Source organism: Puma concolor, chromosome B1, assembly GCF_028749965.1.
Source record: "Puma concolor isolate L17-30 chromosome B1, mPumCon1.1.hap2, whole genome shotgun sequence".
In the NCBI taxonomy this organism is placed as follows: domain Eukaryota; kingdom Metazoa; phylum Chordata; class Mammalia; order Carnivora; family Felidae; genus Puma; species Puma concolor.
In genome coordinates this window covers 120,699,072-120,720,171 of record NC_141670.1, presented here as the reverse complement: position 1 = coordinate 120,720,171, position 21,100 = coordinate 120,699,072, and the positions used below count along the sequence as shown (strand labels likewise).

Here is a 21,100-nt window from a genome sequence, read left to right as displayed (position 1 = left end):
TCTATGTACGTATTTACTTCTTAACTGTAATATTTTTCTAGTCAATGACTGCAAAAGTGGCATCTCAATACAGATGGTCCCTTGTGATGGTTTGACTCATGATTTTTCAACTGCATGATGGTGGGAAAGCAATATGCATTCAGTAGAAACTGTACTTCAAATTTTGAATTTGGGTTTTCTTTTGGGCTAGTGATATACAGTATGATACTCTCTAGTGATCCTGGGCAGTGGCAGCAGCCACAGCTCCCAGCCAACCATGAAATCACCAGCATAAACAACCAATACATTTACAACCATTCCGTAACAATACAACTCTTCTGGTTTTCACTTTCAATACAGTATTCAATACATTAGGTGAGATATTATACACTAGGTTTTGTGTAAGATGATCTTGCCCAACGATAGGCTAATGTAAGTATTTCTAAACATGTTTAAGGTAGGCTAGACTAAGCTATGATGTTCGTTATATTAGCTTTATTAAAGGTGCTTTTGACTTAATATATTTTCAACTTATGATGGGTTTATTGAGGCATAACCTTATTGTAAACTGAGGAAGAACTGTATACACTCATAGAATTATGGGGTAGAGGGGCTGTTTCAAAGCTCACTCTATTCCACTACATGTCTCTAGAAATTTCCTACTAGGCAATTCTATATACTGCTTGTTTTTAGTACCAGAAGTATTATGGAAGATGATTTTAAAATAGCTTTACCATATGTTATTAATTCACCAATACCAGTTTTGTTTCTCCAATTTTGCTTTTATTTCCAGTTTGCTGCATTTCCTCTTAAAGCTGTGGGTAAGGCAAGGCAGTTAAAATATGGTTCCTCATAAAGAAAGGGGAAGTATAATGTGAGAACACCAAACACCAAAATCAAAATACTCTTTTTAATAAATTTTGTTTATCCCCTTAAAAATGTTTCAATAAATAAGTTGATAGGTTTAATAAAAGTTCTTTTTAAACATCTGCTTAGTTTCTCATGTAATGATCATTCATTCAACCCCAAACTATAGCCCAGGAGGGTAAGCCTGCAAATAACTTTCAGACATACAGGCATACCTAAGAGATATTTTGGGTTCCGCTCCAGACCACCACAATAAAGCAAGTATCTCAATAAAGTGAGTCAAATAAATTTTTTGGCTTCCCAGTGCATGTAAGTTATTTTATACTATACTATAACCTATTAAGTGTACAACAGCATTATGTCTAAAAAACCCAATCTACAAACCTTAATTAAAATCCTTTATTACTTGGGAATGCAAGCTGGTGCAGCCACTCTGGAAAACAGTATGGAGGTTCCTCAAAAAACTAAAAATAGAATTACCCTATGGCCCAGCAATTGCACTACTAGGCATTTATCCAAGGGATATAGGTGTGCTGTTTCGAAGGGACACATGCACCCCCATGTTTATAGCAGCACTATCAACAATAGCCAAAGTATGGAAAGAGCCCAAATGTCCATTGATGGATGAATGGATAAAGCAAATGTGACATATATATACAAGGCAGTATTACTTGGCAATCAAAAAGAATGAAATCTTGCCGTTTGCAACTACATGGATGGAACTAGACGGTATTATGCTAAGTGAAATTAGTCAGTCAGAGAAAGACAAAAATCATATGACTTCACTCATATGAGGACTTTAAGAGACGAAACAGATGAGCATAAGGGAAGGGAAACAAAAATAATAAAAATAGGGAGGGGGCCAAAACAGAAGAGACTCACAAATATCGAGAACAAACTGAGAGTTACGGGAGGGGCTGTGGGAGGAGGGATGGGCTAAATGGGTAAGGGACACTAAAGAATCTACTCCTGAAATCACTGTTGCACTATATGCTAACTAATTTGGATGTAAATTTAAAAAAATAAAAAATAAAACAAGTTAAAATAAAAAAATCCTTTATTACTAAAAATGCTAACCATCATTTGAGCTTTCAGTGAGTCACAGATCACCAAAACAAAAAATGAAAAAGTGTGAAATATTGTGAGAATTACCAAAGTGTGACACAAAGACACAAAGAGAGCAAAAGCTGTTGGAAAATGGTGCCAACAGACTTGCTCTGCAGAGGGTTGCCACAAACCTTCAGTTTGTAAAAAATGCATTATCTGCGAAGCACAATAAACAAAGCTATGCCTGTGTTAGGTGTTCCATTAATTTCATCTTACTGTTTCAATTCATCAATCCACAACTCCTTTACCTCTCTTTTAGTTTGGGTTTCATATTTCCTTAATCACATGCCCTACTTTTTCTTGGTTTAATCCTAACTTAGGTTGTACACATTCTCCATTAGCTTAAGAAAAGATGTACAAAATGTGTATTTTCTGAGACCTTTTAGGTTTGAAAATAACTTTATTCTAGCCCCATAATTAACTTACAGGTTGGCTTATTCAGAATTCTAAATTACAATTTTTCATCAGAATTTTCAAGCACTGCTCTATTATCCTTTTGTTTGCAGAGTTGCTACTGAGAAGTGCAGCACATTAACCTTTGTGTACATCACATGAAACCTGTTTTTTTTCTCTCCATAAACTTGTACAATCTACTCTTTGTTTCTGAAGAAGTCCAGAAGTCTGTGTGGGGTCCCCTTAAGCATTTTATACTTACAGCAATCTTAATAAGATACCCAAGAGCCACATGTGATTAGCACTGACACACTGCACTATCAAACTGACCATGCAGCCCTACAGCAACCACTGTGAAAAACAAAACAAAGTACAGCTATAATAAAAAGATGTGCTAATAGTGATATAAATAATTATGACAATGATAAAAGATAACACAACTGTGCATGTATATGTGCCAGGTGAGTTTAGTTGCTTTATATGTTTTAATCCACTAAATTTCTACATACAGTACAACCTTAAGAGGTAGGTTTGTTCTATCTATCTATCCATCCATCCATCCATATTTCTTAAACTAGCTTAAAACATTTTTTTTAATGTTTACTTATTTTTGAGAAAGAGACAGAGAGACAAGAGTGTGAGCAGGGGAGGGGCAGAGAGAAAGAGAGACAGAATCTGAAGCAGGCTCCAGGCTCTGAGCTGTCAGCACAGAGACCGACGTGGGGCTCGAACTCAAGAACCACGAGATCATGACCTGAGCCAAAGTCGGACACTTAATTGACTGGGTCACCCAGGCACCCCAATACTATCTACATTTTGAAAGGTTACATAATTTACCTTGGCAGAGCCAGAATTCTAGTCCAAACAGTCCAGTTCCAGAGTCAGTGGTCTTAACTGTTATGATATACTACCTTCCAGTAATAAGGGGCAGAGGGTTTTTTTTAATTTTTTTTTAAATGTTTACTTATTTTTGAGACAATGCGAGAGACAGAGTACAAGCAGCAGAGGGGCAGACAGAGGGAGACACAGAATCCGAAGCGGGCTCCAGGCTCTGAGCTGTCGTGTCGAACTCACAAACTGTAAGATCATGACCTGGGCTGAAGTCGGATGCTTAACTGACTGAGCCACTCAGGCACCCCTAATGGCAGAGGTTTTTTTGTTGTTTGTTATATTGCTTTTATTTTCTTTTCAAGTTTATTTATTTTGAGAGAGAGAGAGGAGAGAGAGGGAAAGAGAATCCCAAGCAGGGGATTTGACGTGGGGCTTGATCTCATGAAAAGTGAGATCATAACCTGAGTGAAACCATGAGTTGGATGCTTAATGGACTGAGCCACCCAGGCACTCCTTAAATTTATTATTAGTATTATCATTATTATTATTATTATTTTAGAGAGGGAGAGAGAATGCAAGCAGGGAGAGAGAGTCAGAAAGAGAGAGAATCCCAAATAGGCTCCACATTCAGCACAGAGCCCGATGCAGGGCTCGATTCCACTACCCTGGGATCATGACCTGAGCCGAAATCAAGAGTGACTCTCAACTGACTGGGCCAACCCAGGGCGCGCTGTTATACTGCTTTTAAATATATTTTCTTGACAAAATAAAAAGTTGGGGAACCTACATTTTTGCAATTAAAAAACTTAATAGTTGGTGAAATCTAAAGGCCTGAAGATCATCAGGTTCTGTGGCCAGTAGAGATCAAGAAAAATGAAAATCTGAGGAAATAACTGATGAAGCAAAATCTTGGAGGATGAGCTCCAGAACACAGAGTGCAGAAGACTAGGAGAGAAGGGCTGACGCTAGTTATAGGAGGAATTATAGCTATCTTCAGAGGTGCTGGTGAGGAGAGCTTATCTGTTAACTAGAATTCAAGGTCATCGAAGCTCAAAATAAGTCTGGTAGTAATAATTAGAAAGCTTAATAAATAAATAATGTAAAATAGTGAAGATTTGGAGGAATGGAAAAAGTAAATAAATCCAGGAATGGACTAACAGACTAGAATAACAGAGATGGTTTCAACACTAAATATCTTTAAGTCAAAGAATAAGTTTCATAGGAGTAAGGGAGTAGAAGATGTATAAACAAATATACAAGGTTGTGGTCAGAAAGTAGTATTTCTGAACTTAAGATCTCAAAGCCAGAGTAAAGACTCATTCATTGATGATGATACTAACCATTCATTATACACACAAAACAATTATACCTAGTCATAACAACCATTAATAAATATCCTATTACAGGGGTGCATGGGTGGCTCTGTTGGTTAAGCATTTGACTCTTGGTTTTGACTCAGGTCATAATCTCATGGTTCATCATGGTTCACAATCTCATGGTTCAAGCCCTACATCAGGTTCTGTGTTGGCAGTGTGGAGCCTGCTTGGGATTCTCTCTTTCCCTCTCTCTCTGCCCCTCCCCAACTTGTGTACATACACACTCTCTCTTTCTCAAAATAAACTTAAAATATAAATGAAACAAGATTTAAATTTTATTTTTCAAGATTTAGATGTATTTTTTAAAAAAACGTTTATGTTTGAGAGAGAGAGAGAGTGCACACGCATAGGAGTTGGGGAAGGGAAGAGAGAGAGGGACACACAGAATCTGAAGCAGACTGCAGGCTCTGAGCTGTCAGCATAGAGCCCAATGTAGGGCTTGAACTCACAAACCACAAGATCATGACCTGAGCCAAAATTGGATGCTTAACTGACTGAGCCACCCAAGTGTCCCTAAATTTATTTATTTTTTTTAATGTTTATTTATTTATTTTGAGACAGCGAGAGAGAGCGTGCACACGTGCCAACTGGCGACAGAGAATCCCAAGGAGGTCTGAACTGTGGGGCCGGATCCCATCAACTGTGATCATGACCCGAGCCAAAATTAAGAGTCAGACATTTAACCTACTGTGCCACCCAGGAGTCCCATAAGATTAAAATTTTGTTTAATGTTTATTTTTGAGAGAGAGAAAGAGAGAGACAGAGCGTGAGAGGTGGAGGGGCAGAGAGAGAAGGAGTCACAGAATCCGAAGTAGGCTCCAGGCTCTGAGCTTTCAGCACAGAGCCCGACGCGGGGCTTGAACTCACAGACTGTGAGATCATGACCTGAGCTGAAGTCAGACGCTTAACCGACTGAGCCACCCAGGTGCCCCAAGATTTAAATTTTAAGGTAAAAAGAATCTAAGAAACTATTCCCTATAATACACAGTAAGAATTTTATTGATTCGGTTAGGAACTATCTCCTTTTATAGATGAATGTAGTTCATGTAATGCATCTTCTCTAAATTTTAAGATGAAAGAAAGAAAGAAAGGAAGAAGAAAGAAAAAAAAGAGGCAGGAAGGAAGGAAGGAGGAAGGAAAAAGGAAGGAAGAAGAAAGGAAGATCAATGGATGAGAGACTTCTACTTACTATATTTCTTCTACTTGGAAATAGCAAATCAGCTATCTACATCAACTGCTCAGGGAACCCAGTCACAGAACTACATACTGTATAATTCCTTTTATATGAAGTTAAAGAACATTCAAAGCAAGGCAGAATAGTGGTGGTGGCAGCAGCGGCGGTGGTGGTGGTGGTGGTAGGGGGACCAACCATGGTTGGAAAGGACCAAAAGAAGCTCTATTGCTTAGGTGTTGGACACATGATTCTCTATATATTTATCTGTGCAGTGGTCACACCAAATTGCACCTTCGGCACCTCAGCATTTTACTATGCTGTATGTCTTAAATGAAGTATTTATTTTTTAATTCCTTTAAAGAAAAACTTCAGAAGCCTAAAGAATCTCACTCAACACAGCTTGTTTTGCCCTTGTCAAGACCACAAAGCCTTTAATTGAGAAACAAATATTTAGTGGCTGTCTCCAGGCCTTTCCTCCCTTCATTTCCCTCACTCCCAACACACTCCTACCGCAATCATCTCCCCAAGGGTATTTCTACATATGATCAGCAGAGATTATTAAAGATAACCCCTAACAGAACAGTCCAGAGGACAAGGATGTTTGAGAATATTAAATTCAGAATAAACAAACTTCAGGGTCCTTCTTTCACTAAACCAAAAGCAAGTTCCCAAAAAGAAATGGAAAGGAAATCCTAATGTAAACAACCTTTTGATCATCACTTTGTATATAACCTTCTATATTGCTCTAGCTCATGAACCTGTATCTAAGCATTTTCATAGAATTTCCAATGTAATTGGATTTTGAACAAGGTAAAACAATAGAAAATTGGTTTATCTAGATCTGAATTCAACTAACTCTCATACGGTTATTTTTTTTTAGTGAAAACCCATCACAGATATTAAAAATCAAAGAGTCTAGAGAACGAAAAGTTACTTTAAAAAATGGCTTCCTTTCCTCACTTTAAAATGAAAATAACAAGGGAAAAAATAAAGAATAAAACGTATTTATTACAACTAGCTGTTAACATTAAGTCACACAAAACGAAATACCGGACCATGATCAGTTCGTTGGTATTATATGTTAATAGTCAGGTGGAGCTCAGAACTGTACGGAGGCACCTTATTAAGATATCACACCACATACACAACACGCAGTCACCAAAGGCATTACTAGGGATATTTCACTTTGGTAAAAATAGGAAACAAAGTCATGTCAAGGCAGGTGTTGCAAGGAAGTGAAGCGGTCTCCTTCCACTCTTCAGTTTTTAAAAAGATATTAATAAAAATAAAATCTAAAGATCTTCACGGATACTTTAGCTTATAGTAGAAATCCTGCACCATATAAGTCGCTTTAAAGGTTTATATTCCTTTACACTTTCCTAGTTTTAGTTAACCGAAAAAAGAACTGATCATCTGCAGAAGGAACTGAAAGTATCGAAAGAAGGAATATCACGGGTCCTATCTAAGCTGCAAAAAACAAAACAAAACAAAACAAAACAAAACCCTCAGGGTTGCACAAAACTGCCGAGTGGCAAAGCTTAATTTAAGCAGTTCGTAGCTCAGGTATTTTAACTTAAAAACAAAAACAAAAACCTGGCTTGCAGGGGCGAGGGAACGGAGTTGGGCACCGCAGGGTAGACGGGGAGGGTGCTCTTAGAGGAGTATGCAATGCTAGGGCCAAGGTACCCAACCAGTTCCAGGAAGAAGGGGTCGTGACGAGAGCGGCCGAAGTAAAAAGCGACGAGAAGAGCAACTCACTTTTGAAAGGCACTTTCCGGTTACAAAGCACTCTCACATGCTTTACCTCATCGCACACAGTATCCTTTCTCCTGGCCTCCACCGTCTACAGATGTGAAGGGCCCAGCGTGTACGCAGGCCCTCTTCAAAACCGTGTTTCCACGGAGGGCGGCCCTACTCATCCATTCCCGCGGCTCCGCACCTCGCGGCCGCGCGCGCCCCCTCGGCGTCCGCGGGGCGCGCACGTCACTCGCCCGCTGCCAATCGGCGCCCAGAAGGTCACCTCTCCCCCGTGGGCCCCCAGCGCCGCCCCCTCCTGCAGGCCGCGGGACCGAGGCCGCAACGCCCGCCGGCCGCTTCTCCTCTCGGCGCAGGCGCGGCAGCTTGGCCGGAGAGCGGCGCGGTCTCAGAGGGGAGTGGACGCTGCTCGCGAGGATGGTGCTGGAGAGCGTGGCCCGTATCGTGAAGGTGCAGCTCCCCGCCTATCTAAAGCGGCTCCCTCTCCCCGAGAGCATTACCGGGTTCGCCCGTCTCACAGGTAACCCTCGCCTTCAGTCAGTCCCTGTCCTTGCAAGTTTCTCAAGGTGGGAGTCGGGGGTGGTCTAAACATCCTCGGGCTAAGGGACGGGGCGGGGCTTGGCGAGTGGCCCGTTACCCCGTGACCCTGCGCGCAGAGGGCGGGGGCGAGCGCTGGCGCAGCCGCCGTGGAGCGCGAGTGATTCCTCCTGTGGGTTCTTGGGGGCTTCCGTCCTTCCGTCCTTGTTCTGGTGGCTCTGCCGTGTTCTTCTGTGACGGGGGGCCAGGGTTTTGCAGAGGAGGTGCTGAATTTGTGGCGGGCCCATATTTTTCATCTCCATCGGTCACTGCAGTGTGCTTTTTATTTTAAAGTCCTAGCTATCTAAGGTGCTGTGAATTAGGCATTTCCAGCTCTCGGCGCTGTTTTACCCACAGCTTGTGTGTGCGTGGGAGAGAAACAGGCACGCAATATGTGTATGGCAGTTTTATTTGGTAACAAAATTGGAGAGTAGCCTCCATTCCCATAGGGAAGACTTGAACTACCCCGGGGCATTTTAGGCCAACTCCGTTACTATGGGTCTGGAGGCAACTTGAGGAAAGATCAGTTAGCCAAAAGGGGTTCAAAGGCTAGTATGATGGACCAGATTTTAGAAAGTGAAATTTAATGAATATATATAACTTTCTGTACTTAGATCCCTCCTGTACAAGAAAAGAACCCACAATTCAGGATTTCACATCAAAAGGACGAAAATTTCTAGAATGCAGTCAACACTTGGGAGACATTGTTGGGAGTGTTACTTTGTAAGTGGAATATTTGTAAACCAGACTGAGACTGATCAGGGTGGTGAGAGAAAAAAACAAAAACCATATTGATTCGGCAAACTTTGAACTCATACGTCTTCAATGTCAGGGAATGAAACATGATTCATGAAGACAATTTTGAGATAGAGTTGTTTAGCCTGGAGCAGTCTGGAGTTTTATGGTAGCTGAAGGTTTACTGGTGGAAGAATAACATTTATTCTGTGTAGACCAAAAGACAGAACTAGGACCACATCAGTGAAGATTATTGGGAGATGAATTTCACCTCCTAATACAGGGAAGGTTTTTGTTTGGTTGTTTTTTAAGAGAATACTATCCCTAAAAAAGGATAGTATTAAAAAAATGAGGTAGTCCAGTAATAGATTTAGATGGGGTGAACTGGGTGACATTCCAAATCTAGAGATTGTTTGAATTACGGTTTGATCGGAAGCATTTTTTTTTTTTTTTTTTTTTTTTTTTAGGTTTATTTCAAGGGGGAGAGGGAAGGGGAAAGAGAACCAGAAGCAGGATCCACACTGACCTTAGCCAGATGTGGGGCTTGAACTCACAAACTGTGAGATCATGACCTGAGCCAAAGTCGGATGCTTAACTGCTTAACCAACTGAAGCACCCAGGTGCCCCTGAAAGCATGTAATTAAATAGAAAGTATAGTAACCGAATAATTAACGGTTATTAAGAAGAAATATCTAAACATCGAAAGCCGCATAAAACTAACATAAAGTGAAAAAATGTGTGAAATCAAGTATTTATAAACATCAAAGTCTTCTTTTATCCTATTCTGATGGATTTTCGTCAGTTATATACAATTTTGGCTTTTTAAAACCCTTTATCATTGCTTTTACTGTAGAACTTTATATATTTTAACGTGTTCTTCATCTTCTAACAACTGTATAGTTTTCTTTTAGAGTAACATCATGGTAGGCTTAACCATTCCCCTGCAGTTGGAAATTTGGAATGTTTGCGTGTATATATATTTTATTTGTAATATTCAGTGGTTAAATAGCCCTATACCAATTGTTAGTTTTTCTCCTTTTATTATACCCTTGAATGCATTCACCAAAGTAGTAATAAAGAATATGATCATTTTGTGACATTTGGTTTTATATTAGTTTCAATTTTTTTGTGAATAGAATATAGTTGGAGCAGATAGAAAGTATGATGTTTTATTTAGTGGCTAGATTTTAGAAGTTTTCTTTGTTTTTATTTTTGCCTTAAAGATTTCCACTGTCAACAAATATTTAATTTCTATTAAAGGCATTAAGGAAACTCAAACCTTTTCCCCCTTAAATCAATAATACATAGTAACTTCTTCAAAGCTGTTAAATATTTAAAGTGAGGACTGATTCTCAGAAGTAGTGATAACTCTGATAAGTATCTTAAAAACATATATTTAAGTTCCATTACAATGTGTCTACACTTTAGTTCTCATTGTATTGTTTATTAGGAAACATTAACATGTTTGTAATAATTGCTCTATGAAAAATTGAGATATTCTGTTTCATACTGGATGGTGACAATATAATAGTTGCAGAATCTGTTTTGGAGCACTATGGAAGAAAATTTCCAATGACCAATTTCTGCTTTGAGTCTCCCCTTCAGAGTAGATTTTAGTAGCTAATTACATCTGTCTTGATTGAGCTACTTACAGAATCCATACTTAGACTTCTGTTGAGTCAAAAACCTGAAAGGTAACTTTTCAGCAATTGTTAAAATGTCTAGGAGACCAGGGGTGCCTTGGTGGCTTAGTCACTTGAGTGTCGGACTTCGGCTCAGGTCATAAGCTCACGATTGGTGGGTTCGAGCCCTACATCGGGCTCTGTGCTGACAGCTCTGAGCCTGGAGCCTGCTTGGGATTCTGTGTCTCCCTCTCTCTCTCTGACCCTCCCCACTCACACTCTCTCTCTCTCAAAAATAAATAAACATTAAAATAAAAAAAAAAAATGTCGAGGAGACCAAAAGTGTTTGCATTTTCTATCTGTGAAAACTAGAGCAAACAAAGTTACAGTTTATATTATTTTTGCCTGTTTTTTCTTCCCTATTTAGATCTAGTGGTTTTTTAAAGCAATAGACTGTCTCATGATGACTCTGCATTTTTAGTAAACACTTGGAGATCCTTAATCACCATACACTATTTACAGACAGTCCTTATCTATCAGAAACAACTTATCTATTTTTATTTAGGCCACATTTTAAACAGAGAGGCTTTTAAAGTAAGTTTGTATATTGCTTGGAAGTATAGTCTATTCCAATACTTTGACCTTTAAAAAAAACTTTCCCTGTTGTGTAAACTTTTAAAGCATGACAACAACAATAAAATCTTCCTATTCGAAAGTCAGAAACAGTTTGCTTCTGGATTTAAAAGCTTGCTATGAAACTTTGAACATATAGCTTTGCCCTTCTTGACCCTGTTTGGTTCTTTGAAAAATAATGGTTTTGCTCCTAAAGACAAGGCAATGACTCCCAAGACCATCATAATATTCTTTCCAGAGTAACACAAACATGTCAGAGCTGACAGCATCAAAAGCATTAGTTCTGTTTATCCAGAAAGGGCCACTTTTGAACAAAGAATTTAGAAGTGGAACAGAGTTGAAAACCTATATCCACAAGAACACTTCTACAAGCATGTTTTATAGTAGCCTTATTTATAATAGTTCCAAACTGGAAGCAACCCGAATATCTGACAACAGGAGAGTGGATAAACAAATTATAGTATACTCAAAGTGGAATACTGGTTAGCAATAAAAAGGAATGAATTACTGTTCCACTGGATGAATCTCAAAAACTTTTAAGTTGAGTGAAAAAGCTTTAGTGATAGACATCAGTGGTGGAAGGATAGACTACAAAGGGCAGAAGAATACTTTCTTGGGTGATGGAGGATTTTGCATGTTTTTACATATTTTCAGTAGAGGCTGCTGGGGTATATTTGTCACAACTGAGAGCTAAACACCTGAGATCTGTTTATTTTCTTGTATGTAAAATGTATCTCTTTTTTTTTTTTTTTAAAGAAATGAACCAAAGGTGAGGTTTCTCAGTAGGAATGTATAAGAAATAATAAAGTTCAAACTAGAAAGTTGCATTTATTAATAATAACGTAAATAATAAAAGTTATTTCTGAAAGATTAAAGAATTTTAGAAAACTGTTTTTGAGAATTTGGGAAGATATTTACATAGTTACTATAAGTTACAAAAGTTTTTTCCCCTCTTCCTAGTTAGACCAACTATATTTAAAAGTTAGTGTAATTAAAGATTTAAAGATTATACTAGGCTTTGTGGGGAACAATTTCAGCCTCATTAAAACATTTTCTGCCATCTAACTACCTTGCAGTGTAAATTTTCTCAGGTCATCAGGTATTTATTGAGGACTTGGTCCAGGAAATGTTCTGGACACTGAGACACTGTTCTATTCATAATAATGAATGTAAAAAAGATTTTTAAATTGATCATTAATTTCATTCTATTGGATTTTGGTCCTGAACAGTCTGTATTAGGTTTTAAGTGGTAATAGTAAAACCATCCATTGAAAAGATTTTACTTTTCTCTTTTTACAGTCCAGAAATAGAAATCATTTCTGTGTCTTAACCTATAAACGGTACACAAGAAAATCTGTTATTAAAGTATCAGCAGCCAAGTTGCCAATATTATTTTTATAGTATCATTACATGCCACATTTTGAAAAGGGAAAAAATTCTGTCCTAGTTTCTTAGAATATAATTCCTCATCGAGAGCCATGTGTATCTATATTGTACTTTTACAAATGTTTTTTATCATAGTATTTGATTATATATCTTGGTCAGGAATAGGGTGTAATAGGTAGCCTTTTTTTTTTTTTTAAAGTTTATTTTCAGAGAGAGTGTATGCAAGTGGGGGAGGGGCACAGAGAGAGGGAGAGAGAGAATCTTAAGCAGGCTCAATTCCCAGCGCGGAGCCCTACATGGGGTTCAGTCTCAGGACAGCAAGATCATGACCTGAGCCGAAATCAACAGTCTGATGCTTAACCAGCTGAGCCACCCAGGAGCCCCTGTAGCCTGTCTTGAATCTGCCCTGTCTTAAGCCACATTCTGTTTCTCTAAGGAGATACTATACCTTCTTTTAACAGCATTTAAACTTAAAAAAAATTTATGTTAAAATTGCTACTCAGGTTGCTTTGAAATGTTCTTTTCTGTGTACGTTTTGTTTGTCTGATGGTACTGGTTCTTTTACTCTACCTTCTTAGTCTATTTGTTGTTTGTCTTAATAGTGGGAAATAGAATATTGAAAAATGCATATTAGAATCCTGCTTGGTATTTTAGTATTAGTGTGGTTTTTTTTTTAATGTTTTATTAATTATTTTTGAGAGAGAGACAGAGACAGAACATGAGCGGGCAAGGGACAGAGAGAGAATGAGACACAGAATCTGAAGCAGGCTCTAGGCTCTGAGCTGTTAGTACAGAGCCTGACGTGGGGCTTGAACTCACAGATGGCGAGATCATGAACTGAGCCAAAGTCAGATGCTTAACCGACTCAGCCACCCAGGCACCCCTAATTTTTGTTTTTAACTTAGAAACAGGTGATTTTAAAAAAATTGGAAATAGGAGAAATTCACTGGTAGAGGAAGAAAATCTTTCTGAAGTGAAAAATTTGAAGTAAAAGAAAAAATTTAAGGAAATTCAAGCCTTTTACATTCAAATGAATAATCAAAATGTTGCCTAACTGGGTACATTTTTAGTGGATTGAATGTTGAGGTCAGCCATGTCCTTGATTTAATTACAGCCAAAAATACTTACCCCACCCCATAACCCTTGATCTTCTCTCACACTGTTATCTTCTATTCCTGGCTTGTCTACTTTTTTTATTAAAAAACTTTTTTTTTTTTTTTTTTTTTTTTTTTTTGAGAGAGACAGAGCACAAGCAGGGGAGGGGCAGAGAGAGAGGGAGACACAGAATCTGAAGCAGGCTCCAGGCTCTGAGCTGTCAGCACAGAGCCCGACGTGGGGCTCGAACTCATGAACCGTGAGATTGTGACCTGAGCCAGAGTCTGACACTTAGCAGACTGAGCCACCCAGGTGCTCCCTGGCTTGTCTACTTGATAATTTTTCATATATGCACCTCCTTACCCTAAATGAAACAAAGCTATCCCTTAGTAAACCACTTCCCCTGTAGGTCTCTCAGTGATATCTTTTCTTTATCTTTCTTGTCTTTCTGGCAGAGCAGAGAGAGTTGGCATCTTTTTTTTTTTTTTTTTAATGTTTATTTTTGAGAGAGAGAGAGAGAGAGAGAGAGGTAGGGGTAGAGAGAGGGAGACAGAATCCCAGGCAGGCTCCATGTTGTCAGCGCAGAGCATGACATGGGGCTCAATCCCACAAACTGTGAGATCATGACCTGAGCTGAAATCAAGAGTTGGATGCTTAACCAACTGAGCCACCCAGGTGCCCCGAGAGATGGCATCTTTTAGGCTCTGAAGAGCAACTTCCACATTAGACTATTTCACTGTTTCAAAGAAAGCTATGACTTATGCAGTCCTTCAGTATTCCTATTTTTTTGCTGTTAACTGTTGACCTTTAGTCTCTCCCTTATATTCTTTAAGGAATATTTTCCTTCATATTTTTCCCTTTCTTCTACAACACTGCACTGGTCTCTTGCTGCTTAAAACTGCCCTTGTTATGTTCTGTTTTGTTTTGTTTTTGAATTAGAGACCAGTATCTCCATTCATCCAGATAATGAAACCAGAAATCTGGGAATCATGAAGGACCCTCACTTCTTCCATTTATGCTCCATACTTGATCACTCACCCAATCCTATTGATTTTACTACTTGAGTTAGTGGTTCTTAAGTTTCAAGGTATGTGAAGATTGATCACAGACCTGCTCTGTGATCCCAGTAAAAGCATCAGACTGTCTCCTCAAAAAATGCATGCACACGTACACTGTTCAGGCAGTTTTGGGGGTTCCATTTGTCCTCTGCTTTAATGGCTACTGCCTTAGTTTAAACTTGCATTATTTTGGGGGGAATTATTTCAGTGGAATTCTAACAGATTGTCTTGCCTCTTGCCCTCCCACTAACATCCCTTTCTGCCCTTCCCTCTGTCTCTCCACTAGTCCATCGTCCATCTGATACCTTAATTCCATCTGATTTCATAAATGAACAGCTTTCCAGTTATATTAATATGCAGTGATATTCTCAATATCGGTGGTTTACCTTTTATGTACAAGGTAGATTATTACCTACCTATTGATTTTTATCATCTGGCACCTGACCACTTCTACAGTCCCTCTCCTATTTCATCATATTCCAGCAATATTGTTGTGCTTACTTCCCCCAACTTTTCATGCACATTGTATCTCTGTGCCTTTGTTTATGCTGTTTCTTCTGTGTGAAAGGTAGCTCCCCCTCCCATAAGCCTATGGACTCCTATAGTCTTTTATAAAAAATTTTTCTTTGATGTTTATTTATTTTTGAGAGAGAGAGAATGCACGCAAGTGGGAAAGGGGGGAAAGACGGAGACACAGAATCCAAAGCAGGCTCCAGGCTCTGAGCGGTCAGCATAGTGGACTCCTATAGTCTTATTCATCTTTCAGAAACCTGGTTAGGTGCCAGCCTCTATGTAAAGCCTTTGCTCATCCCTGCAGAGTTAATCATGTCTTCTGTATTGCTTATTTATAATTGCACATACCATACAGTACTTAATTCTTTTCTTATAGATCTGTAGTCCATACTAGGTGAAAAGCTTCTTCGGGGTAGGAACTGTGTCTTGTAATTTTTGTATCTTCACCTGTCTTATCACCTGATCTGTCTATGAGGTTTTATATTTCTTGAGGATGCTTAAAGTTTTTTTCTTAAATATTTTAAACAGAATTCTTATCTGTCACCTTACACTGTTATCATTCATAGGCCTTGAATAAAGGCAAACAAGTGCATACCTAGTAGGAGTTATCTTAGGGGCGCCTGGGTGGCTCAGTCGGTTGAGCGTCCGACTTCGGCTCAGGTCATGATCTCACGGTCCGTGAGTTCGAGCCCCGCGTCGGGCTCTGTGCTGACAGCTCAGAGCCCGGAGCCTGTTTCAGATTCTGTGTCTCCCTCTCTCTCTGACCCTCCCCTGTTCATGCTCTGTCTCTCTCTGTCTCAAAAATAAATAAACATTAAAAAAAAAAAAATGTCAGTGTAATGGAGTACAGACTCAATTCAGTTAAAATTAATTGAAGTCTTGGTTTATATAAGTCTCTGTTAGAGGACAGGGAGTTGGGGAGGAGACAGATATTTACATAACTGTAGTTTCAGGGCAGAAGGTATTAGTAGCTTTCTTTCACATAGTGTTCTGTAGTTTTTCCAGTGGTTTCCAACTTCATTTGCTCCTCCCAACAATCCTGTGAAGTTGGAAGCTTCTTTTACATATACTCTTGTGCCTTGAAAGTTTTTTTCTCAAGTCTTTGAGCCCCCCACCTTCTTGTCTTTAGGTCTTGACTTAAAGATCTTTTTTTCCTTCCTGACTTCCTTACCGAAAGTTGGAGTCAACCTATCCTGCTTGGTCCTTAGGATAATCTTTTTCTTTCTTTTATCATTCTGTTTGTTTCCTTCATAGCTCTTATTATAATCTAAAATTATCTTGGGGCATCTGGATGGGTCAGTCAGTTAAGCATCCAACTCTTGATTTCTGCACAGGTGATGATCTCCCAGTTGGTGATATCAAGCCCCACATTGCATCAGGCTCTGTGCTAACAGCGCGGAACCTGCTTGGGATTTTCTCTGTCTCTCTCCCTCCCTCTCTCCCTCTCCCTCTCCCTCTCTCTCTCTGTCTCTCTCTCTCTCTCTCTCTCTCTCTTTCTCTTGCACATGTACTTGCAATAAATAAATAAACATTAAAAATTAAAATTTTTTTCTTTCTTTTTTTTTTTTTTTAAATTTTTTTTTTTCAACATTTATTTTTGGGACAGAGAGAGACAGAGCATGAACGGGGGAGGGGCAGAGAGAGAGGGAGACACAGAATCAGAAACAGGCTCCAGGCTCTGAGCCATCAGCCCAGAGCCCGACGCGGGGCTCGAACTCACGGACCGTGAGATCGTGACCTGGCTGAAGTCGGACGCTTAACCGACTGCGCCACCCAGGCGCCCCTAAAATTTTTTTCTTTAATAGTTAAGTGTAAGAACAATTATATTATAGTCTTACCAAGAGAAGGACAGATGAAATTTTAAATTTGTTGGATTTTATTTATCATGATTGAGAAGTAGACTGGATTTGTTGTCCTGGACTAAACCTGCTTATGGAGCTGCAGTTTACTCACATGAAAATGGGAATAATAGTGGTACCCTCCAAATACAGCTGTTTTAAGCTAACACAGCTTAACAGAGTTAAATAAGATAATACAGTGGTACTCTTAGCATAGTCTATTACTAACATTAATTAGCATGCCTTGGCACATCTTTAGTTTTTCTCTCTTTCTTGACTAAGCAATTTTTACGTAGTGCTGAGCAAGATATCAGGTAAGTACTCAGTGAAGATTGTCAAATAATCACATTTAAGAACAGAAAGGATTCTCTACAGAGCCCCGAAGAGGGAGGGCACTAGCCAACATTTGATGAGTGCATGCTGAAATGTTTATCTTGGTTTCCTTATGTGTTTGTCTTCATAGACATAGGGACCATTTTATTTATATTACTTAATATTCCCTGACCCTGCCCTCCAAGAAAGTACTGAGTGCTCCACAAGGCATTTAATGAACACTTAGGGAATAAGAGGTATCTAATAATGAGAACATTCAGTGTATGAAAATTTTAATTAGTTCTTTAAAATAGTAGCTTTTATTTATTTATTTAAAAAAAATTTTTTTTTTCAACGTTTATTTATTTTTGGGACACAGAGAGACGGAGCATGAACGGGGGAGGGGGAGAGAGAGAGGGAGACACAGAATCGGAAACAGGCTCCAGGCTCTGAGCCATCAGCCCAGAGCCCGACGCGGGGCTCGAACTCACGGACCGCGAGATCGTGACCTGGCTGAAGTCGGACGCTTAACCGACTGCGCCACCCAGGCGCCCCGAAAATAGTAGCTTTTAGATAACATTTCTTTAGGAATTACTGTGTCTTACCAAAAATGTAAATTAAAGCATTGAAGACATGTTCTGTCTTCATGTTCAGTTGGTTGAGCATCCAACTTCAGCGCAAGTCATGATCTTGTGGTCCATGAGTTCAAGCCCCACATCAGGCTCTATGCTGACAGCTCAGAGCTCAGAGCTGCTTCAGATTCTGTGTCTCCCTCTCTCTCCTCCACCTCTCACGCTTTGTCTCTCCCTCTCAAAAATAAATAAACATTAAAAAAATATTCTTGGGTATTCTGTTGTATGATTTTAGACATGGTGGAAATGTTTTCTAAACCTATAAAATATATCACACATTGAACTTTGTTTGTAATTATGATGATTGTTATTCCTGAAATAAAAATAAAGATAAACACAAATATACTTGGTGTTCTCATTGTTAGATACCTCTTATTACCTAAGTGTTCATTAAATGCCTTGTGGAGCACTCAGTACTGTCTTGGAGGGCAGGGTCAGGGATAATGAAATAGGATACTTGATATAAGATACATTTCTCAAAACTTTGTGTTCCAGTTTCACAACTCTTCAGTTAGCTCACAAATCAGAGTGGTGGTCTTAGATATAGGTGGCTTGACTTTGTTATTTATTCATAGACTTATAGGTAAGAAATTAATGTGAGAAGTAATGTGAGAAGAATAGGTAAAGAATAAACTTAAGCATGACACGTGCTGTTTGAGTTCTATTACAAGAGTGCTGCAGACTGTTAAATCTGTACGTGTTTAGTTTCAGAATGGCTTCGGTTATTGCCTTTCCTTGGTGTACTTGCACTACTTGGCTACCTTGCAGTTCGTCCATTCCTCCCGAAGAAGAAACAACAGAAGGATAGCTTGATTAATCTTAAAATACAAAAGGAAAATCCCAAAGTGGTGAATGAAATAAATATTGAAGATTTGTGTCTCACTAAAGCAGCTTATTGTAGGTGTTGGCGTTCTAAGACGGTAAGATGTCCGCTTGCACGTACTCTGAAACTTTGTGCAGTTAGAATTGTTATGCTTTTTAAATCCTTAGTTTTGAGGTTCTGTGAGATGAAAGATTTTTCCACAGTATTCAGTACTGAAAATTTATATTCCTAAATTAAAGTTTGCATTTTATGGTGGATACTTACCTACATTAGAAAAGGAAGAATAGAAATCTGATGTTTTCAAAACTGATTTCTGCCCCTTACAGTATGACTTCGGTTGGGCAGGTTACTGAATCTTTAATCTCTGATGTTTTAGGTTTTTGTTTTTTTGTTTTCTGATAATATATCAATATCACAGACATTTTTTAGGATTTAGTAGATGCTATGTACGGGGCCTTATATATAGATGAGCTAATAAATGGCAGCTATAATTATGGATGATTTTTAATGTGGAAATAATAACAAGTATGGAGTGATGAGAATTATAAGTAGCTGGTGAGATCTGTTTTCTTCGAGTACTTTGATCATAGGTTATTTGAAGTTTTAAGCATAGTAATGTTCATCACAACATTTATTGTAATAGCAAAGTTTTGGAAATAATCTAGGTGTCCGATAATGGGAATGTGATTAAAGAATGGTATAATACAAATTATGGGATATTAGGAAGCCATTACAAGTAATGTTTTTAAAGAATATTTTAATGACAGGAGAGCATGATGTAATTAATAAAAGCACAGTACGGTATGACCCCAATTTTGTTTTTTAAAAAAGAAATACACATAGTAAATGCAGAGGAAAAATTATATAAAAATCTTGATTATTACTTATGAGTGAATATTTTTAAATTCATTTTAAAATTTTTTCAAAAATTTTACAATATGTGTGAGTTTCATGGTAAGAAAACATGAAATAATGTATTTTGAATTTAAATTACAGTTGGCCCTTGAACAACATGGAGGTTGGGGCACCAACCACCGGCACAGTCAAATCTGGGTATAACTTTTGACTCCCCCCAAAACTTATTAGCTTACTGTTGGCCAGAAGCCTTACTAATGACATAAACAGTCAACATTTATCTTGCATGTTAGATATATTACATACTTTATTCTTACAATGAAGCTAGAGAAGAAATGTTAGTAAGAAAACAATAAGGAAGAGAAAATTCATTTACAGTACTATACTGTGTTTATCAAAAAAGAAAAAAATCCACAGTTAAGTAGACCCACACAGTTCTAACCTGTGTTGTTCAAGGGTCAACTGTACATTCTTTTCAAATTTAAATAAGTGAAGAGTTGAGCTCTAATTTGGTGCTCCACAGAAAACAAGAGATTATTTTGATCCCCCTTTAAGCCTGTTTTATTGACTCTTGGAATAACCAATCCAAAGCTTTTTATTTAAAATATTTATCAAATAATAAATTAACTGTTTAAAGTTGTTAGATTTGCTGTGATATTGGAATGCAGTTGGGTTAGGTGTAGAATATACATTACTTAGGAAAGCTGTCTGGTGATTTGTTTTTCAAAGTAATGTGCTTTCTTTATAAGAGCATTTCACAAATATTTCTACTTATTGAATCATTTTTAAAATAATACTTGTAATTCTTTTTCCTTTCTAGTTTCCTGCCTGTGATGGTTCACATAATAAACACAATGAGTTAACAGGAGATAATGTGGGTCCACTAATACTGAAGAAGAAAGAAGTATAATAGTAATGAATTAGGATTGAGTTCAGTTGTGTTCTGTAAAATCTCCTAATAATACTTTTTCATTCTTTGTGTATAGAAGATCTTTCAAATGGTGGTCTTAATTATTGCTATTGGTTGAGTAATTATTTCTACCAATTTATTTTCTTGCTACACTACTGTTTATATTTGATACTTTGTATATTCAAACAATCATTTATATAGAAATTAAATTGTATAACCCTTTCATTCTTACTTCAAAGACTTAATGTTATTTTCCTAAATAAATCAACACTCTTGGTTTTAATGGAGAAAAATCTAAGTTTTTGGCAGTGTGTCCAAAGCTATTCCTTTGAATATCAATATTTTCAATAGAATCTACAGTTAGAAATTTTCTCTGTGCACTATTAAATATATTGTTTTCCAGTCCTCTTCTGTGATTTTTCCTCTTTGGCCTTCCACACTCTGTTCTTTTTAGATCAGTAAGAAACATGTTGCTCTCAAGAATTACTTGAGTTTTCAAAGAGATAAATGCTTTGCTTTTATAAAGATTGTGTCTAATAAGTGTGAATATCCCAGTTTCAGAAAAGACTTGAACTGGATAAAGAAAGTTCCAAAAAGGAACAGTTATTTACATTATAAAAAATGTGTTTA

General features: G+C 38.0%; 1 protein-coding gene and 1 long non-coding RNA gene across 7 annotated transcripts in view; one reads left to right on the top strand and one right to left on the bottom strand.

Annotated features, from left to right (window-relative positions):
• LOC112858627 (uncharacterized) overlaps positions 1-7,723 on the bottom strand; it is a 45,567-nt gene extending 37,844 nt beyond the window's left edge. For all 6 annotated transcript variants that reach the window (XR_015250319.1, XR_015250321.1, XR_015250320.1 and 3 more), the window contains exon 1: positions 7,486-7,723. This is a non-coding gene — a long non-coding RNA (uncharacterized LOC112858627). The remainder of the gene's footprint in view (positions 1-7,485) is intronic.
• Positions 7,724-7,869: 146 nt separating this feature from the next.
• CISD2 (CDGSH iron sulfur domain 2) lies at positions 7,870-20,875 on the top strand. The gene is made up of 3 exons (XM_025922070.2): positions 7,870-8,002; positions 18,588-18,802; positions 20,381-20,875. Exons 1-3 carry the CDS (start codon positions 7,900-7,902, stop codon positions 20,468-20,470), a joined length of 408 nt encoding a protein of 135 aa, XP_025777855.1. The 5' UTR covers positions 7,870-7,899; the 3' UTR covers positions 20,471-20,875.
• Positions 20,876-21,100: the final 225 nt, after the last annotated feature.